Below are 21,143 nucleotides of genomic sequence, written 5' to 3'. Positions count from 1 at the left end.
CAGCCATTCTTCTTTTTTTTTTTTTTTTTTTTTGAGACAAAGTCTCGCCCTGTCGCCCAGGCTGGAGTGCAGTGGTGCGATCTCGGCTTACTGCAAGCTCTGCCTCCCGGGTTCACGCCATTCTCCTGCCTCAGCCTCCCAAGTAGCTGGGACTACAGGCGCCTGCCACCACACCTGGCTAATTTTTTTTTTTTTTTTTTTTTGGTATTTTTAGTAGAGACGGGGTGTCACTGCGTTAGCCAGGATGGTCTCGATCTCCCGACCTCATGATCCGCCCGCCTTGGCCTCCCAAAGTGTTGGGATTACAGGTGTGAGCCACCACACCCGGCCACAGCCATCATTCTTAGTGAGACCACTTTGCTTGATCAGAACCTAATAACTGCCCTCTTCACTGCCCATCTCTTCTCGTTAAGATACCTACCTGGGCCCCAACAGCAAAAGAAGGCCATTGGGTATAAGCGTACCCGCTGGTCCACAATGTGAATCACTGCCCACTGTTCACTCCCCAGAAAGCCAGATGACTTCACAAACTTCTTATACAATGTCTGGGCCCGGATAAGTAAGACCTAAATATGAGTACAGCAGTGAGCAGTTTGCTTAAAGCTTAGTAAAACGCCCCTCTATCCTCCTGTCATTTAAATCTATCCTCCTATCATTTAAAAAAGATTATTCTCTTAGAATCTCAAAACAGGAATGACCCCATTCTCTTGTCTTTACTTTCTGAGATCAGGCTTTTTTTCTGAGAGAAAATTACTTTCAGAGTGAACTTTTACTAGGTTAGGGAAATGGACAGATACTAGCCAAACTTGCGTACCATGTTTAACACATGAACCTTACATCAGCCTCTGGGCATTTCCCCCTCTGAGGCTAATCACAGTTTACACAGGAAATTAAAAGTAAGCTCTAACTAGTTCCTCTTAAAACACTTTATTAGAGATTCTGTTAAAAAGTATTCTATGCTTAACACACTTAAACACTTTAGCACCATGGCTGAGCTTAAATTCTCAACTCTAAGCAACACAAGTTTTAGAAAGTCACTTCTTGCTGGGCGTGGTGGCTCACGCCTGTAATCCCAACACTTTGGGAGGCTGAGGCAGGCAGATCACAAGGTCAGGAGTTCAACACCAGCCTGACCAACATGGTGAAAACTGTCTCTACTAAAAATACAAAAATTAGCCAGTTGTGGTGGTGTGTGCCTGTAATTCCAGCTACTCAGGAGGCTGAGGCAGGAGAATTGCTTGAACCCGGGAGGCAGAGGTTGTAGTGAGCTGAGATGCACCACTGCACTCCAGCCTGGGCAACAGACCAAGACTCCATCTCAAAAAAAAAAAAGAAAAAGAAAAAGAAAAAGAAAAAAAAAAGAAAGTCACTTCTTGCCTTTAGATGGAAAACAAATTGCTTTTCCCTACTTCAGCTGTCTGAATAAGGTTTAGCTCATGAAACAAATATAAATCAGTTCAAAAGTTCAATGTGGTTTTTCGCAAAAAATAAATTAGATAACACTCTTGGTAACAAATCTGAGTATTTTTCCTAATCCAGATCTACTCTCTAAGTTAATAACCTCATTACTTAATCAAGTTCAGCCATGTACATAGTCTCTTTTCCCTACATAAGCATCAAAAGGAGACTGGATTTTGAGAATACTTACATCTAAAAGAATCAGTTCACCACCTGCTGATTTTTTTTTTTTAAGAGATGGAGTCTTGCTCTGTCACCCAGGCTGGAGTGCAGTGGCATGATCTCAGCTCACTGCAACCTCCGCCTCCTGGGTTCAAGCAATTCTCCTCTCTCAGCCTCCCAAGTAGCTGGGACTACAGGTGCATGCTGCCATGCCCTGCTATTTTTTTTGTATTTTAGTAGAGACGGGGTTTCACTGTGTTGCCCAGGCGAGTCTTGAACTCCTGAGCTCAGGCAATCTGCCCACCTCGGCCTCCCAAAGTGCTAGGATTACAGGCATGAGCCACTATGCCTGGCCACCATCTGCTGATTTTTAAAGAATCTAGAATGCTAATTCTGAATATATATTGAAACCTGGGCTATTCTAAAGAAGCAATCAGGAATCCTCAAGGTGCCAGGATTTGGGACCTGTCTCTCTTGTTAGTCAGTTCCAAACGTAAACCATCAAACCCATTTTAATATGAACTAGTCATTGTGAACTCTTTACAACCTGATGATTTGAACTGAGCCATCTCGTATGTGTATGTGTATGTGTATGCGTATGTGTATGCGTATGTGTATGTGTGTGTGTGTGTGTGTGTGTGTGTGTCTGTTTTTTTTTTTTGTTTTTTTGTTTTTTGAGACGGAGTCTTGCTCTGTGCCGAGACTGGAGTGCAGTGGCCGGATCTCGGCTCACTGCAAGCTCCGCCCCCCGGGTTCACGCCATTCTCCTGCCTCAGCCTCCCGAGTAGCTGGGACTACAGGCACCCGCCACCTCGCCCGGCTATTTTTTTGTATTTTTTACTAGAGACGGGGTTTCACCGGGTTAGCCAGGATGGTCTCGATCTCCTGACCTCGTGATCCGCCCGTCTCGGCCTCCCAAAGTGCTGGGATTACAGGCTTGAGCCACCGCGCCCGGCCATGTGTGTCTGTTTTAAGACAGAGTATCGGGCCGGGCGCGGTGGCTCACGCCTGTAATCCCAGCACTTTGGGAGGCCGAGACGGGCGGATCACGAGGTCAGGAGATCGAGACCATCCTGGCTAACACGGTGAAACCCCGTCTCTACTAAAAATATAAAAAAACTAGCCGGGCGAGGTGGCGGGCGCCTGTAGTCCCAGCTACTCCGGAGGCTGAGGCAGGAGAATGGCGTGAACCCGGGAGGCGGAGCTTGCAGTGAGCTGAGATCCGGCCACTGCACTCCAGCCTGGGTGACAGAGTAAGACTCCGTCTCAAAAAAAAAAAAAAAAAAAAAAAAAGACAGAGTATCCTCTGTTGCCCAGGTTGGAGGGGCATGATCTCGGCTCACTGTGACCTCTGTCTCCTGGGTTCAAGCGATTCCCATGCCTCTGCCTCCTGAGTAGCTGGGACTATATGCACATGCCACCATGCCTGGCTAATTTTTGTATTTTTAGTAGAGACGGGGTTTAGCCATGTTGGCCAGGCTAGTTTCAAATTCCTGGCCTCAAGTGATCTACCTGCCTTGGCCTCCCAAATCCTGGTCTTACAGGTATGAGTCACTGTGCCCAGCCAAATTGAGCCATCTCTATAACTTATGTTTGAATTGCCAAAGGAAATTCCCCATAACTGTATCTAGTTCACAGGTACTAGTGGGATATACATTTGATCTGCAGGTAGATACCTTGTAATTCTTGAACTGAAATATAAAAAGAGGAGAAAATGATACGGAAAAATAGATATGGGAAATACAAAGGCATATTTGCTCATTTACTGCTTTTGTATGAAACAGTTATGTAACTTATCCCCTGGCTAATTATTATAATTGTACATCATCCTGATGACATGAAATGAGTATCTGAAAACTTCATGAGCCACTTAACACTTTAGCCCCAGTTAGACACAGCATAAATGCAAATTTAATGGCCAAATGAAGAATTTTAAAAAGAAAATTATTTTCTTATTTGGAAAATTAAATCAAAGTATATGTTCTGTGTTTCACAGTGTCATCCTAACTATGTAAAGGATATATTTGACACACGAGTTTTCTGGCCATGGGGGATTGATGAAGCCTATATTAGTTGTAGAGTGAGTATAATTTTCACCTAATGAATACAACCTGTTTTCTCTCTCTTATCATTTGATTTGGGGAAGTGCAAAAGTCTGAGGCAATAATTATATTGTCAAGATCTCCTAGCTACTTTCTTAGTTCTAGGACCACAAGAAGTGCCTCTCTGCCCCATCTTTCCCAAGTCCTGGGAATACTGGCCCATCCCCCTCATTTCCCCATCTCTCCACAAAGGAAGGTAGGGTGGTACCATACCATAATGGTAAGGAAGCTGAGTACAAAGCTGCCCAGGAAAATGGTGATACCATAAAAATAAAGTGTGCTACAGACAGATGTGTTGGCAGAAGGTGGGAGTTCAGCCACGGCTGATGGTGGTGAGTGCATCAGGATACACCTAGGAAGAAAATCAATAAACAGAAGTACCACTACAGATGTAAGAAAAGAGCTGCTCAACAAAAGTTAATAAGCATGTTATTTTACTTATCATTTTGCTAACTCTTGACCATAAAACCTTGTCTCTCCCCCACAGACACATTATCTTGTAGTCACTTTGTGTTACACTTTTACTTAACGTATTTTTAGCCTTTACTACATCTTATTCCCTAGCCCATTTCTAATATTAGCACTTTGGTCAGAATGTATGTAGAAAGTCTTTTTCCAGCTTTATTTATAGAAACAAATAGGTGTAGTCTGCCATGAAAATGATACATTTAGTTCTTACTTACTTGTGGCTCTGACTGAAGTTTTGGAAACATTCGCTAGTATTGCCCAGACAGAATACAGGTGTCATCAATAGTAGAGGTATCAAGCTGGGAGGGAAAAAAAGTATCACCCTAATATCCAGTCTTTTTCATGCCCTTCCTCTTTTGCAGAATATTCTCCTGCTCTTCCCTCAACTCTATCATCCCACCAATCTCCACAAATAACACATTTCATTTCTTCAAGAAAAATAACTCAAATACCTTAGGTATTCCTTCTTTTCCAGTTCCTAGGGAAGTACAATGCAGTGGGGAATTAATTTTATATCTAGGTTAATGAACCCTACCATAGTTTCACAGAGAATCTCTGGGAGCTGTATGGTCAGATAAAAATGCAAGTGGGTCAAAGTGAAAGGAAAATCTACTAAGGAGTTCTGTGTGCAGTCTCTTTTACTTTCTGTGGTGACTAGGGATAATCTCATTCTCATCAGCCCTTTCTTGGAAGCTTTTCCAAAATGTAGCTTTAAATAGCCAGCTATTTATCCAACTAAATACAGCCAGCTTCCTGTAAGAGGAAAAGATCCAGGAGCAAAAGTCACAAAGTCTAAAACCAACTCTGATACGGCCACCACTTTAGGTGAGATCCAAACCCTTTCTGGACTCTGTAATCCTAAGAGTCTTACCCAATGTTATAAAATAGATGATATCCTGAAGACCGTTTATTACAACTCTTTATGATACAGGAAAAGGAATAAGTGATCCAAAGACTCAAAGAAATTTTTCAAGGTTACATAGAGTTGATGGTAGAATTGGAGCTAAAACCCAAATCTATAACATCAAGCTACTTCCCTATTCAACGTGGAAAAATGGAACCAATGAACACATATTTGTTGTATCTAAGTTAGGCTCTGTGAGGACTTAGGAGTGACAACAGAAATAAAGGGCATTGTCCTATTTGTTCCCACCTGAACACCAGAATAATGAGAGTCTACACCTTGCTAAGAAGTAAAGAAAAAATCTTACCTTGAGAAAACAAAGGCCATTTGACCAACTCGACAAGTATAATCTATCACCTGTGAAAAGAACAAATGTGAGAAATGTCTTAAGACATTGTCAATCATATAATTATAAATACCAAGTCATCAGTTAACACTCAATAGAACAAAAAGATTTCCAAAAGCCAGTTTGCTTCTGTCAAGCAATATTTGCTATAAAATTCATCAAATAGATAGTTCCTTATTAGCACTGTATATAATAGAATTTTATCTCTATTACTATATTCTAAAAAGTACAACAACAACAACAAAGCCACAAAGAAAGCCTGCAGGAAGTAGCCTAATATGGAATTTGGGCACTCAAACAAATTCTCTTAAAAAGACAGGCATATATGAAATCATATAGTAATCCTCCATCTTCTAATAACAGTTCAGCTCTTTTCTCTTAGACCCAGAGAGGTGTGGACTTTTTCAGACTTTATGAGTGGAATGAAACCCTTCTTATAAGATGACCAGCAAAAAGTGTAATAGGCCAGGATTAGTATAATAGGGCAGGGTCAAATATGCCCTTTGGATGTAAGACTGTTAAGATACTAGATGATAGAACATTTTCAAAATCTTGACTTGTGTTAGACACCGTAAAACAACTTATAGAAGAATTATTCCTACCCTCTAGGACTTTATGATGTAAGACTGAATAGAACATCTTAAAGAAATAATAGAATTAAAAATAAGCTTTTTTCTAGTTTTTAGACAGAAAACAATATATTTGGAATGGCATTGTTAGGGATCAGTAAGCATTAAGTGAGCAATTAATCAATAATCAGATATTGGTAATTAATCTGCCCCAAACAGTTTGGACCAGGAATAGGACAGCTACTGTTGACTTTAGGGAAACAAGTAAAATTGTTTTTTGTGACCCCTCCCACTCACTTCCCTTCTTCACTTTTCATTCTTTCCTCTGTCAGGTGGTTATCCTGTGTTTAACTCTTATTTTTACCTGGGTACCAATGAATCTCTGATAAAAAGCTTATTGTTGGCTGGGTGCCGTGGCTCACACCTGTAATCCTAGCACTATAGGAGGCCGAGGCAGATGGATCACGAGGTCAAGTGATCAAGACCATCTGGGCCAACATGGTGAAACCTTGTCTCTACTAAAAATACAAAAATTAGCTGGCTGTGGTGGCATGCACCTGTAGTCCCAGCTACTCGGGAGGCTGAGGCAGGAGAATCGTTTGAACCCGGGAGGTGGAGGTTGCAGTGAGCAGAGATTACGCCACTGCACTCTGCACTCCAGCCTGATAACAGAATGAAAATCCGTCTCAAAAAAAAAAAAAAAAAGTTTATGGCAGAAGTCTTGCTAGGGTATTCAAAGAGAACTCAGGCTGAACACGGTGGCTCACATCTCTAATCCCAGCACTTGGGGAGGACAAGGCAGAAGGTTCACTTGAGCCCAGGAGTTTGAGTCTAGCCTAGGCAACATAATATGACCCTCCCATCTCTACAAAACTACAATTAAAAAAAGAGAAAAGAAAAAATTAGCCAGGCATGGTGGCACACACCTGTGGTCCCAGCAACTTGGGAGGCTGAGATGGGGGGATCACTTGGACCCAGGAGCCTGAGGCAGCAGTGAGCTGTGATCATACCACTGCACTCCAGCCTGAGTGACAGAGTGAAATCTTGTATCAAAAAAACAAAAAGAAAAGAAAACCCAAAGAAGAAAAAGTATCTTCAAAGCTCTTTGTGTGTGTGTGTGTGTGTGTGTGTGTGCGCGCGCGTGTGTATGTAGCTATAATAGCAGACTAATAGGTAGTAGAGTTAATATATCAGGCTGTGGTTGGGCACGGTGGCTTATGCCTGTAGTCCCAGCACTATGGGAGGCCAAGGTGGGTGAATCACCTGAGGTCAGAAGTTCAAGACCAGCCTGGCCATGTCTCTACTGAAAATACAAAAATTAGCCGGGTATGGTGACATGCACCGGTAGTCCCAGCTACTTAGGAGGCTGAGGCAGGAGATCGCTTGAACCTGGGAGGCGGAGGTTGCAGTGAGTCAAGATCGCGCCACTGCACTCCAGCCTGGACAACAGAGTGAGACTCTGCCCCCAAATATATATACACACACACACACACACATACACACACATATATATACACACATATAAATACTTTTTCCTCTTTGGGTTTTCATTTTTTTTTGAGGCAAGGTGTTACCCAGGCTGGAGGGCAGTGGTATGATCACAGCTCACTGTGGCCTCAATCTCCTGTCCCCTACCAAAAAAAAAAAAAAAAAAAAAAAATATATATATATATATATATATATATATATCTCTTAGGCTAAAGCTTTTCTTCTTGAAACCAGTGACAGAGTATGGGTTATAAAGAGAAATATAGTATACGCATCTGTATGCATAGAAAGCAGTAGGATACCATATTTTAGAGCTAATCTCATGTCCTTCCCATTTTTCTTTCAAATATTTTTTGTTCTGCTGCCAGGAACTCAAGCCTCAGAAAATTATTGCCCCATGTTTTCTCCATTCTTGGCTTCCAGTCTAATCATGGCAACTTCTTTAGGGAATGACTTGTGGCTGAATAAGTCTCACAATCTATAGTCAGTCTATTGGCTTTTGAGTGAATGAATGAATAAATAAAAACTTGAAATGCTATCCCTGTAAGGCTGTTGGACTTTTTATACATTCACTTACCTAAAGGGAAAGATATTGAATAATTCTTTCTTTCTTTTTTTTTTTTTTTTTTTGAGACGGAGTAGTCTTACTCTCATCCAGGCTGGAGTGCAGTAGCACAATCTCGGCTCACTGCAAGCTCTGCCTCCTGGGATCACGCCATTCTCCTGCCTCAGCCTCCTGATAGCTGGGACCACAGGCGCCCACCACCACGTCTGGCTAATTTTTTGTATTTTTAGTAGAGATGGGGTTTCACCGTGTTATCCAGGATAGTCTCAATCTCCTGACCTCATGATCCGCCCACCTTGGCCTCCCAAAGTGCTGGGATTATAGGCGTGAGCCACCGTGCCCGGCCATTATTTCTTTATAGTATCTTTCAGTTACAGAATACTAAAGGATATATAGCCACGGGTCCTTACTAACTTGTAGGGAGCTAAGAAACTATGTGAGTTTAAAATATGGAAGAGTAGGCCAGGCACGATGGCTCATGCCTGTAATCTCGGCACTCTGGGGGGCCGAGGAGGGCAAATCACGAGGTCAGAAGATCGAGACCATCCTGGCCAACATGGTGAAACCCCATCTCTACGATAAATACAAAAATTAGCTGGGCATGGTGGCACATGCCTGTAATCCCAGCTACTTGGGGGGCTGAGACAGGAGAATCGCTTGAACCAGGAGGTCAGAGGCTGCAGTGAGTCGAGATCGCGCCACTGCACTCCAGCCTGGCGACAGAGCGAGACTCTATCTCAAAAAAAACAAACAACAAAAAAAGAAGAGTAATTATTAGTATGGAATAAATACCCAGAGGTAAACTAAAGAAAAGGGCCCAGAGTATAATCCTGTGTTGCACAATACAGTAGCTATAGCTGCATGTGGCTAATTAAATTAAAATTAATTAAAATTAAATAAAATTTAAAATTCAATTCCTCAATCACACTGGCCACATTATAGGTGTTTGGTATCCACATATAGCTAGTAGCTACTGAACTAGACTGTGAATTAAAAATTTTTATTATTGAAAAACTTTGAACAGCTCTTATGTAAACTATGATATCTTGTTCAGGATACTGCTTAAGGGCCTCTTCATGTTACTTTTTCAGTTATTTCCTCAGTGCCCTTTCTCCTTACAGCAAGAGAGAGTGAGAGAAGAAATTTTAAAAGCACTCTCTGCCCCTGCCCTTCTTCAAACATGAACATCTAGAACAACAGAAAAAAGTAAGAAGAGTATCTCCTTAAGAAGTTAATCAGGGCCAAGTGTGGTGGCTCAAGCCTGTAATCCCAGCACTTTGGGAGGCCGAGGTGGGTGGATCACGAGGTCAGGAGATCAAGACCATCCTGGCTAACACAATGAAACCCCGTCTCTACTAAAAATACAAAAAATGAGCCAGGTGTGGTGGCAGGTGCCTGTAGTCCCAGCTACTCAGGAGGCTGAGGCAGGAGAATGGCATGAACCTGGGAGGCAGAGCTTGCAGTGAGCCGAGATCGCACCACTGTACTTCAGCCTGCGCGACAGAGCAAGACTCCGTCTAAAAAAAAAAAAAATCAATCAGATGAAGAGTTCATAGAATCATAGCATCTTGGAGGTGGAAGGGACATTAAAGATCACACAGACTAACATTTCATTTTATTTTATTTTATTTATTTATTTTTTTAGACAGAGTTTTGTTCTCGTTGCCCAGGCTGGAGTGCAATGGCACAATCTTGGCTCACTGCAACCTCTGCCTCCTGGGTTCAAGCAATTCTCCTGCCTCAGCCTCCCAAGTAGCTGGGATTACAGGTATGTGCCACCATGCCCAGTTAATTTTGTATTTTTAGTAGAGATGGGGTTTCTCCATATAGGTCAGGTTGGTCTTGAACTCCCAACCTCAGGTGACCCGCCCGCTTCTGCCTCCCAGTGTGCTGAGATTACAGGTGTGAGCCACCATGCCCGGCCAACATTTCATTCTGTTTGTTTGTTTGCTTTTTTTTTTGTTTTATTTTTGAGATGGAGTCTCTCACTGTCGCCCAGGCTGGAGTACAGTGTGGCGTGATCTCGGCTCACTGCAAGCTCTGCCTCCCAGGTTCACGCCATTCTCCTGCCTCAGCCTCCCAAGTAGCTGGGACTACAGGCACCTGCCACCACGTCTGGCTAATTTTTTGTATTTTTAGTAGAGACTGGGTTTCACCATGTTAGCCAGGATGGTCTCAATCTCCTAACCTCGTGATCTGCCCGCCTCAGCCTCCTAAAGTGTTGGGATTACAGGCGTGAGCCACTGCACCCAGCCAACACTTCATTTTACAATGAAAAATTGGAGGTGCAAGAAAGGGAGATGGTATGTCTAAGGTCACAACAGGAGATAAATAACAGAACTGGGTCTCCCAGGGTTGGCATGGAGTCAAGAAGAATTTCCCTTCCTGAATCAAACCAGGCAGGCATGCCAGCACTGTAAATAATATTCCTATAATCAAACCTGTGTGTGTATGTGTGTGTGTGTGTGTGAGAGAGAGAGAGAGAGAGAGAGAGAAAGGGAGAGGAGGAAGTGATGTCAAAAGAATGAAAACTGTGGGAACACGTTTTTCCTTCGATTAACCTCCATAAATGCACCTAGCTAGGGCTACATGCTTACACTGTTTATCAGGGATATACGGGGATTGTTTTTACATACTATTATTTTTTTTTTTTGAGACAGGGTCTGTCTCTGTCACCCAGGCTGGGGTACAGTGGCTCAAGTGATCCTCCTGCTGCAGCCCCCCAAGTTGCTAGGACTCCAGGCATGCGCTACAATGCCTGGCTAATTTTTTTGGTATCTTTTGTAGAGATGGGCTTTCACCACTTTGCCCAGACTGGCCTCGAATTCCTGGGCGTAAGCAATCTGCCCCCCTCAGCCTCCCTAACTGCTGGGATTACAGGTAGGAGTCACCACACCTGGCTTAGCATACTATTATTAACTATCAGCTCTGAATAAAACTTACCAGTGGAGATGTGCTCTGTCCACTCTGGGTGTGTTTCATCCTCAGTTCTGTGTACAAATACCAGATGTAATTGATGGTGTAGAGAAATGAGGAAATGTAGAATATCTAGGTTAAAATCAAAACAACCCATCACAACTATCTCACTCTGACACTGTGAAGTTCTTTCAACATATTCCATTATTTTCTATTATGGGAATCCTACCTACTAGTCTATTAGTAACGTACCATCTAGTGTCTATCAGGCAAAACCATACCAAGTCTGAAATTCTTTTTTTTGTGTGTGTGACAGTTTTTACTCTTGTTGCCTAGGCTGAGTGCAGTGGCACAATCTTGGCTCACTGTAACCTCTGCCTCCCGGGTTCAAATGGTTCTCCTGCCTCAGCCTCCTGAGTAGCTGAGATTACAGGCACGTGTCAGTATGCCCTGCTAAATTTTATTGTATTTTTGGTAGAGATGGGGTTTCACCATGTTGGCCAGGCTGGTCTCGAACTCCTGACCTCAGGTGATCCACTCACCTTGGCTTCCCTAAGTGCTGGGATTACAGGTGTGAGCCATCGCACCTGGTCCCAAGTCTGAAATTCTAACAGGCCTACCTAAAACATGCCCTGCTTTCTTATTTTATCCTTTGGACTGTTCAGAAGAACCACAGCATTATCCCACCTCTACCTGCCCAACAGTCCCACTTTTATGAAGATATCATATAATCTTTTTCTATTTTATTTTTTGGTTTTTTTTTTTTTTTTGAGATGGAGTCTCGCTCTGTCGCCCAGGATGGAGTGCAGTGGCCGGATCTCGGCTCATTGCAAGCTCCGCCTCCTGGGTTCACGCCATTCTCCTGCCTCAGCCTCCTGAGTAGCTGGGACTACAGGCGCCCGCCACCTCGCCCGGCTAGTTTTTTGTATTTTTTAGTAGAGATGGGGTTTCACCGTGTTAGCCAGGATGGTCTTGGTCTCCTGACCTCGTGATCCACCCGTCTCGGCCTCCCAAAGTGCTGGGATTACAGGCTTGAGCCACCGCGCCCAGCCTTTCTATTTTATTTTTTAATTGGAAAGGCAATAAGGATTTCTACTTCTAGTAATGACAGGCTAAGCTATTTGAATCAACTTTCCATTCAAAAGAACTAAACATGATGAATAAGATATATTTTTAAAAATCCTTAAAAGAACCTAAGAACTGAGATGATATCAAGGAACTAGTAGGATAAAATCTAAGGGAAGGAATTTCTACTTCCAGCTTTGATGAGATAACAGGAATAGAATTTACCCTCCAGCCTTAAACAACTAAAAATTGAATAAAATATATGAAAACATCCAGTTTTCAAACAGTAGGCAACAAGCAGAAGAGAACAGCAATCCCTGAAAAAAGAAAAGCAAGGTGAGTCCATCAAGTGCCCCAGCTCACCAGCTGGTAAGAGAACAAGAGGGCTGGGCATGGTAGCTCACCCTGTAATCTCAGCACTTTGTGAGGCCAAGGTGGGCGGATCACGAGGTCGAGATCGAGACCATCCTGGCCAACATGGTGAAACCCCATCTCTACTATAAATACAAAAATTAGCTGGGCGTGGTGGTGCATGCCTGTAGTCTCAGCTACTTGGGAGACTGAGGCAGGAGAATCACTTGAACCCAGGAGGCAGATGTTGCAGTGAGCTGATATTGCACCACTGCACTCCAGCCTGGCGACAGAGCGAGACGCCATCTCAAAAAAAAAAAAAAGAAAAAAAAAAAAAGAAAAAAAAAGAAAAGAAAAAAGAAAAAGAAAGAAAAGAAAAAGAGTGAGTCCAGGAGCGGGAATCCAAACAGACCACTGTCTTGGTGAGTTGAGAAGACAAAATTCAGAGTTTGGGAGGCCAAGGCAGCTAAAATTTGTCAAGTACAGTATCAGAGCAGGGGAAGCTATATAGTGACATGATTCTCAGGAGAGCTGCAGAGGTCACCCCAAGTCTTTGGTTAAGTATTAATCAATGTATATGGGAGAGAAAACCATGAAAACCAGAGAAAGAATCATCAGAAAGGAGTAGATGGGACAATCCCTAAAGCTCACACAGGGCCAAGAATAGTTTGTTTGCTTTCTCATCAACCAGAGTGGAAAAATACACAGGGCATAATCATAAGAAGAACATTGCTTCTGTAATGGGATCAAATTAGCCATACATAAAAGGCTGCCCTCACAATGCTTAAAAGCAAGCCTTCTAATTAGCGGGGCGTGGTGGTGCACGCCTGTAATCCCAGCACTTTGAGAGGCCGAGGCAGGCAGATCACCTGAGGTCAGGAGTCTGAGACCAGCCTGACCAATATGGTGAAACCCCATCTCTACTAGAAATATAAAAATTAGCTAGGCATGGTGGTGTGTGCCTGTAATCCCAGCCACTTGGGAGGCTGAGGCAGGAGATTCGCTTGAGTCTGGGAGGTGGAGGTTGCAGTGAGCTGAGATCACGCCACTGCACTCCAGCCTGGGCAATGGAGCAAGACTCTGTCTCAAAAAAGTAAAAATCACAAAATTAGCTGGGCATGGTGGCATGCACCTGTGGTCCCAGCTACTCAGGGGTCTGAGGTGGGAGGATTGCTTGAGCCCAGGAGGTGGAAGCTGCAATGAGCTATGATTGAACCACTGCATTCCAGCCTGGGAGACAGGGCAAGACCCTGTCTCAAACAATAATGATAGTAATAATAATAATAGTTTAGAAATAGAAAATTGGAACAGACCTATAACTAGTAAGGAGATTTAATCAGTAATCAAAAAATTTCCCCAAACACAAAGCCTAGAACCAAATGGCTTTACTGGTAAATTATATCAAACACTTAGAGAATAATTACCACCAAAACCTGTCAAGTGATTCCAAAAAGTTGAACAGGATGCAATGCTTCCCAACTCATTCTATGAAGCCAGCAAAACCCTGATAGCAAAGCCAGACAATGACACTACAAGAAAAGAACAGACCAATATCCCTGATGAAAACTGTTGTAAAAATCCTCAACAAAATAGTAGCAAACAAAATTCAACAGCACATTAAAAGGATTATATACCATGACGAAATAGGAGCTATTCCTGGAATGCAAGGATGGTTCAACACACAAAAATCAATTAATATATCACATTAATAGAAGTAAGGAAAAAACTATATGACTATTTCAATTAATGCAGAAAAGCATCTGACAAAATTCAATACCCTTTCATGATTTAAAAAAAAAAAAAGCCACCAAAAAAATCCCAAACTAGGAACAGAAGAAAACTATCTCAACAAAATAAAGGCTAGTACATATACACACTGGAGTACTATTCAGCAATAAAAAAAATGAGATCTGTCATTTGCAACTACATAGATGGAACTGGAGATCATTATATTAAGTGAAACAAGCCAGGCACAGAAAGGCAACCATTGTATATTTGCAGTTATTTGTGGAATCTAAAAATCAAAACAATTGAACTCAGGGACATAAAGAGTAGAAGGATGGTACCAGAAGCTGGGAAGGGTAGTGGGAAGGTAGGAAGGAGGTGGAAATGGTTAATGCGTACAAAAAATATATATAGTAATGGGTACAAAATACATATATAATAATGAGTACAAAAATATATATAGTTAGAATAAATAAGACCCACTATTTGATAGCATAACAAGGTGACTATAGTCAACAATAACTTAATTGTACATTTTAAAAGAATTAAAACAGTATAATTGTATTGCTTATAACAGAAAGGAAAAATGCTTGAAGGGATGGATAACCCCATTCTCCATCATGTAATTATTTTACACTGCATGCCTGTATCAAAATATTTCATGTACCCCCATAAATATATATACCTACTATGTACCCACAAAATTTTAAAAAATTGTTTTAAATGTTACCAATTTATAGTCTTCCTCCACCAGAGGTATATAACAATTCCCATTTTATTACACATTTACAATATTAAATCATTTCATAAACAAAAAAGCAAAAACAAAATAAAAAAACAATAAAGGCCATATATGAAAAGCCCAGAGAAAACATCATACTCAATGATGAAAGACAAAGCTTTTCTTCTAAGTTCAGAACAAGGTGAGGATACCTGCTTTTACCACTTCTATTCAATGTAGTTTTGGAAGTCCTAGCTAGAGCAATTAAACAAGAAGAAACACAAGATAATGAAATTGAAAAGGAAGATATAAAATCATATTTGTTTGCAGATAACACGATCTTATATGTAGAAAACTCTAAAGATTACACACGCGCGCACACACACACACACACACACACATGCAACTGTTCAAACAAATAATAGAATTCAGTCAAGTAGCCAGATACAAAAAAACATGCAAAAATCAGATGCACTTCTACGTATCAACATGAACAGTCCAAAAAAGAAATTATGAAAATAGTTCCATTTACAATATCATTAAAAACAATAAAATACTTAGGAATAACTTAACCAAAGAGGCAAAAGACTTGTACACTAAAAAGTATGAAACATCGCTAAAAGAAATTAGAGAAGACACCAATAAATAGAGAGATACCCATGTTTATGGACTGGAAGAGTTACTATTTAGTTTTTTGTTTTTTGTTTTTTTGAGACAAGGTCTCGCTCTGTCACTCAGGCTGGAGTGTCGTGGCGGAATCATAGCTCACTGCAGCCTCAACCTCTTGGGCTCAAGCAATTCTCCCATCCCAGCCTCCAGAGTAGCTGGAATTACAGGTGCACACCACCACACTCGCTAATTTTTGTATTTTTTGTAGAGACAGGGCCTCGCCATGTTTCCCAGGCTGTTCTCAAACTCCTGGGCTCAAGCAATCTGCCTGCCTCAGCTTCCCAAAGCGTTGGGATTGTAGGCATGAGCCATCACACCTGGCTGAAACACTTACTGTTGTTAAGATGTTCAATACTACCCTAAGTGACCTACAGATTCAATGCAATCTCTATCAAAATCACAATAACTTTTTTTTTTTTGCAGAAATAAAATATACCATACTAAAATTCATATGGAATCTCAAGGGACCCTAAATAGCTAAAACAATCTTGAAAAAGAGAGGCCAGGCATGATGGCTCACGCCTGTATTCCCAGCACTTTGGGAGTTTGAGGTAGGAGGATCACTTGAGCCCAGAGGTTTGAGACCAGCCTGAGCAACATGGCAAGATCCTATCTCTACAGGAAAAAAAAAAAAAAAAATTTAAAATTAGCCAGGTGTGGTGATGTGCACCTGTGGTCCTAGCTACTCAGGAGGCTGAGACAGGAGGATCACTTCAGCCCAGAAGGTCGAGGCTGCAGTGAGCCAAGATCATGCCACTGCACTCCAGCCTGGGCGACAGAGCAAGACCCTGTCTCAAAAAGTAAAAAGTTGGAAGACTCACACTTTCTGGTTTCATACAGAACGAATGGATCAGAATTTCAAGCCTGTAATCCCAGCACTTTGGGAGGCCGAGGCGGGCGGATCACGAGGTCAGGAGATCGAGACCATCCTGGCTAACACGGTGAAACCCCGTCTCTACTAAAAATACAAAAAGAAATTAGCCAGGCGTGGTGGCGGGCGCCTGTAGTCCCAGCTACTCCGGAGGCTGAGGCAGGAGAATGGCGTGAACCCGGGAGGCGGAGCTTGCAGTGAGCCGAGATCGCGCCACTGCACTCCAGTCTGGGCGACAGAGCGAGACTCCGTCTCAAAAAAAAAAAAAATAAAATAAAGCCCAGAAATAAATCCTACATATATAATCAAATGATTTTGACAAGGGTGCCACGATCATTCAATGGGGAAAGGACACTCTTTTCAACAAATGGGGCCAGGCATGGTGGCTCACGCCTGTAATCCCAATGCTATGGAAGGCTGAGGCAGGAAGACTGCTTGAGCCCAGGAGTTCAAGACTAGTGTGAGCAACATAGGAGGCCCCATCTCTACCAAAAATACAAAAATTATCCAGGTGTGGTGGCATGCACCTGTAGTCCCAGCTACTTGGGAGGCTGAGGTGGGAAGATCAATTGAGCCCAGAAGGTCGAGGCTACAGTGAGCCATGATCATGTCACTGCACTCCAGTCTGGGTAACAGACCAAGATTCTGTCTCAAATAAATAAATAAATGGTACCAGGAAAACTGAACATCCACATGCACGAGAATGAAGTTGGACCCTTACTTTACACCACATACGAAAATCTACAAATAGATCACAGACTTAAACGTAAGACTAAAACTATAAAACTCTTAAAAGAAAATATAGTGTAAAAGCTTCATAACGTTAGATTTGAAAATGATTTCTTGGGTAGGACACCAAAAACAAAAGCAACAAAAGAGAAAATGAACTGTAACAAAATTTATAAAACTTACATGCATCAGAGGACACAACAGAATAAAAAGGCAGCCTACAGAATGGGAGACAATATTTGCACATTGTATGTCTGGCAGGGGATTAATATAAATACTTTATAAAGAATTCTTACAGGTCAGTAACAAAAAAGCAAACAATCTGATTAAAAAATGGGGAAGGGGCTGGGCATGGTGGCTCACACCTGTAATCCCAGCACTTTAAGAGGCCAAGGCAGGCAGATTGCTTGAAGTCAGGAGTTGAAGACCAGCCTGGCCAACATGGTGAAACCTCATCTCTACGAAAACTACAAAGATTAGCCAGGTGTGGTGGCGCATACCTGTAATCCCAGCTACTCAGGAGTCTGAGGCAGGAGAATCACTAGAACCCAGGAGGCGGAGGTTGCAGTGAGCCAAGATAGCGCCACTGCACTCCAGCCTGGGTAAGAAAGCGAGACTTTGTGCCCCCTAAAAAAAAAAAAAAAGGGAAAGGACTTGAAGAGACATTTCTTCAGAAGATATATAAATGGCCAATAAGCACATGAAAAGTTATCCAACATTACTAATGATTAGAGAAATGCAAATCAAAACCACAATGAGATACCACTTTGTACCCATTAGGATGGCTATTACTTAAAAAACAAAAAAAACAGCAACAAATGTTGGCACGAATGTGGAAACCAGGGCACTGTGCACTGCTGTTATGGAAAATATGGTGTTTCCTCAAAAAATCAAACACAGAATTTCCTTCTGATCCAGTAATTCTACTCCTGAGTATATGTACAAAAGAACTGAAAGTAGGGGCTCAAACGTATTTGTACATCAATATTCATAGCAGCATTATTCACAACATCTAAAAGGTGGAAGTAACCCAAGTGTCCATTGACAGATAAACAGATAAACCAAATGTGGTCTATCCATACAATGGAATATTACTCAGCCTTAAAAACAGAGGAAATTCTGACACATGCTACAACAAGATAAACCTTAAAGACATGCTAAATGAAATAAGTCAGATACAAAAGGACAAACATTATGTGATTCCAGATTGAGACCATCCTGGCTAACACGGTGAAACCCCATCTCTAGTAAAATACAAAAAAAAAAATTAGCCGGGCATGGTGGCATACGCCTGTAGTCCCAGCTGCTCGGGAGGCTGAGGCAGGAGAATCGCTTGAACCTGGGAGGCAGAGGTTGCAGTGAGCCGAGATTATGCCATTGCACTTCAGCCCAGGCAATAGTGTGAGACTCTGTCTCAAAACCAAAACCAAAACCAAAACAAACAAACAAACAAACTAGTGTGTGTAAGCCCTCTCCAGCTCATCCCTGATTACAAATAAGAATCCTAGGAAAAATATAAAAAACAACCACTTGAAGACACTGAAAAGTAAACAAAAACAGGTAGATTGTAGAAAGGAGTCAAACTTGGAGAAGTAAACCGAACAGAAGAAGTGAGTTTCCCAAACTTTTTCCTCTCTTTTCTCTTAGTTTTGCTCAAGCATGTACCTCAGTCATGATGGTGCTCAATGAAGGCACCTCCAACTCTAATAGAAATCTATCTTAAGGAAACAGAGATCAGAAAAGGGCCCCCTTTGGGCAGGAAAGTATGGAGGGAATCCTAGAAGAAAGGCAGTCAGGAAAAGGGATGCTTTAATTCTGTGTATTAATCCAAACAAGTCTCAGCCTAACCTGTCTACTATGCATGTGCATGACAGTCTCAAACCAACACAGCCAAGGCTTATAGAACTAAACTGAGATTTGAACCATTGTCCACAGATGATGAGACCAAATTTACATTCTAAACCTAATCAGGTTGCCTGCTAAAATAAAAGTATTAACAATCTCTAGAGAGTTACAAAAGGACCCAGATTGTATGCAACATAGTATTCATGACATCTAAGATGCAATCCTAAATTACCTGACGTACAAAGAATAGGAAAACGTGACCCATTCTCATGGGAAAAGATAATCAACAGATACCAACCTAGAAATGAACCAGACATTGGAAATATCCAACAAATATTTTTAAAAGCAGCTATTATACTACATAGCTCAACAAGGTAAAGGAAAACATATCTGAAATGATTTGGAGGGTGATGGAAACAGGAATGTTTGTTATCTTGATTGTGGTGATGATTTCACAGGGGAATAGATATGTAAAAGCTGATTAAATTATATACTATAAATACATATAGTTTACTATAGATATAGCTCAATAAAGTTGTAAAAAAAAAACAAAGTAACAGGCCGGGTGCAGTGGCTCATGCCTATAATCCCAGCACTTTGGGGGGCCAAGACGGGTAGATCACGAGGTCAGGAGATTGAGAACATTCCGGTTAACATGGTGAAACCCCATCTCTACTAAAAATACAAAAAATTAGCTGGGCATGGTGGCAGGCACCTGTAGTCCCAGCTACTTGGGAGGCTGAGGCAGGAGAACGGTGTGAACCTGGGAGGTGGAGCTTGCAATGAGCCGAGATGGTGTCACTGCACTCCAGCCTAGACGACAGAGCGAGACTCCATCTCAAAAAAAAAAAAAAAAGAAAGTAACATTAACCACATCCGTACCAAGCACAAAGTAAATATTATTAATGAACATTTTACAGATTAGGAGACTGAAGTTCAGAAAGATTAGGTACTGGCCAAACATTACAAAGTTAATCAGGTCCAGGATTCTAATACAGACTTTTCTGATCAAAGACTATAATTATCTCAGTAAACAATACAGTCTTAATTCTATTTAACTCCTGAGGTTATTAGCGGGACTGAGCAAAGTATGACTCTAAAACTTTTTAAACTCATATGAGATTGGTAATATATTAGTGCACAGATTTTATACCACCAATTATATATCATTAATTTCTTACTAAATTGAAAGAAATTACCCCTCTAGTAACAAATTCCAAAGGAAATATCTAGCAGTGAGCATAGGCTGCATTTTAACCTTTACTTTTTTCACACCATGTCTCAGAAATATAGAAGCAGTATTATATACTGATGGCACTATGTGAATTAATGCATTGGTAAAATTCATGAAAGATATACAATCCATATATGATTATCTGTAGTATTTTCAAAATCCAATGTTCATTTTATTTTTGTAACACAAAACCATCCAATCATTTCAAATGATGTTATAGAAAAGTATTTCATTACCTGGAAATATGGTCACAATATGTTGAGTAATAAAAACAGGTTATAAAAAAGTATTCATTGGCTGGGGACGGAGGCTCACACCTGTAATCCCAGCACTTTGGGAGGCTGAGGCTGGCAGATCATGAGGTCAAGAGATCAAGACCATCCTGGCCAACATGGTGAAACCCAGTCTCTACTGAAAGTACAAAAATTAGCTGGGCCTGGTGGTGCACGCCTGTAGTCTCAGCTACTCGGGAGGCTGAGGCAGGAGAATCACTTGAACCTAGGAGGCGGAGCTTGCAGTGAGCCGAGATTGTGCCATTGTACTCCAGCCTGGTGACAGACCGAGTCTCAGTCTCAAAAAACAAAAAAAATAATCCCAGCACTTTGGGAGGCCGAGGCGGGCGCATCACGAGGTCAGGAAATAGAGACCATCCTGGCAAACACGGTGAAACCCCGTTTCTATTAAAAATACAAAAAATTAGCCGGGCGTGGTGGCAGGCGCCTGTAGTCCCATCTACTTGGGAGGCTGAGGCAGAAGAATGGCGTGAACCCGGGAGGCAGAGCTTGCAGTGAGCTGAGATCATGTCACTGCACTCCAGCCTGGGAGAGAGAGCGAGACTCCGTCTCAAAACAAACAAACAAAAATTAAAGAGTAAAGATAATATTATTTATCTTTTTGCTTCTCTGAATTTTCAAAATTTTCTATAATAAATAAATAGTGTTTTTGTATGAAAAAA

General features: G+C 41.7%; 1 protein-coding gene across 14 annotated transcripts in view; it reads right to left on the bottom strand.

Annotated features, from left to right (window-relative positions):
• LOC105493731 (transmembrane protein 116) overlaps nucleotides 1-21,143 on the bottom strand; it is a 130,032-nt gene that overhangs the window by 81,091 nt on the left and 27,798 nt on the right. For 9 of the 14 annotated variants that reach the window (XR_011608830.1, XM_071071056.1, XM_071071064.1 and 6 more), the window contains 5 exons: nucleotides 11,006-11,110; nucleotides 5,402-5,451; nucleotides 4,406-4,489; nucleotides 3,936-4,074; nucleotides 422-566 (listed from right to left, as the gene is read on the bottom strand). Coding sequence is in view for 13 of the 14 variants with exons in the window: in XM_071071056.1 (XP_070927157.1) it covers nucleotides 422-566; nucleotides 3,936-4,074; nucleotides 4,406-4,489; nucleotides 5,402-5,451; nucleotides 11,006-11,110 (523 nt within the window). In the remaining variant the exon portion in view is untranslated. Of the gene's footprint in view, nucleotides 1-421; nucleotides 567-3,935; nucleotides 4,075-4,405; nucleotides 4,490-5,401; nucleotides 5,452-11,005; nucleotides 11,111-13,818; nucleotides 14,113-17,609; nucleotides 17,737-21,143 lie in introns of those variants that run through there. The other 5 variants (XM_071071062.1, XM_071071058.1, XM_071071065.1 and 2 more) reach the window with 4 other exon arrangements.

The sequence above is a fragment of the Macaca nemestrina genome, chromosome 10 (assembly GCF_043159975.1).
Source record: "Macaca nemestrina isolate mMacNem1 chromosome 10, mMacNem.hap1, whole genome shotgun sequence".
Lineage (NCBI taxonomy): Eukaryota > Metazoa > Chordata > Mammalia > Primates > Cercopithecidae > Macaca > Macaca nemestrina.
The sequence above is the reverse complement of the archived record's forward strand: the minus strand, read 5'-3'. Positions and strand labels throughout refer to the sequence as shown.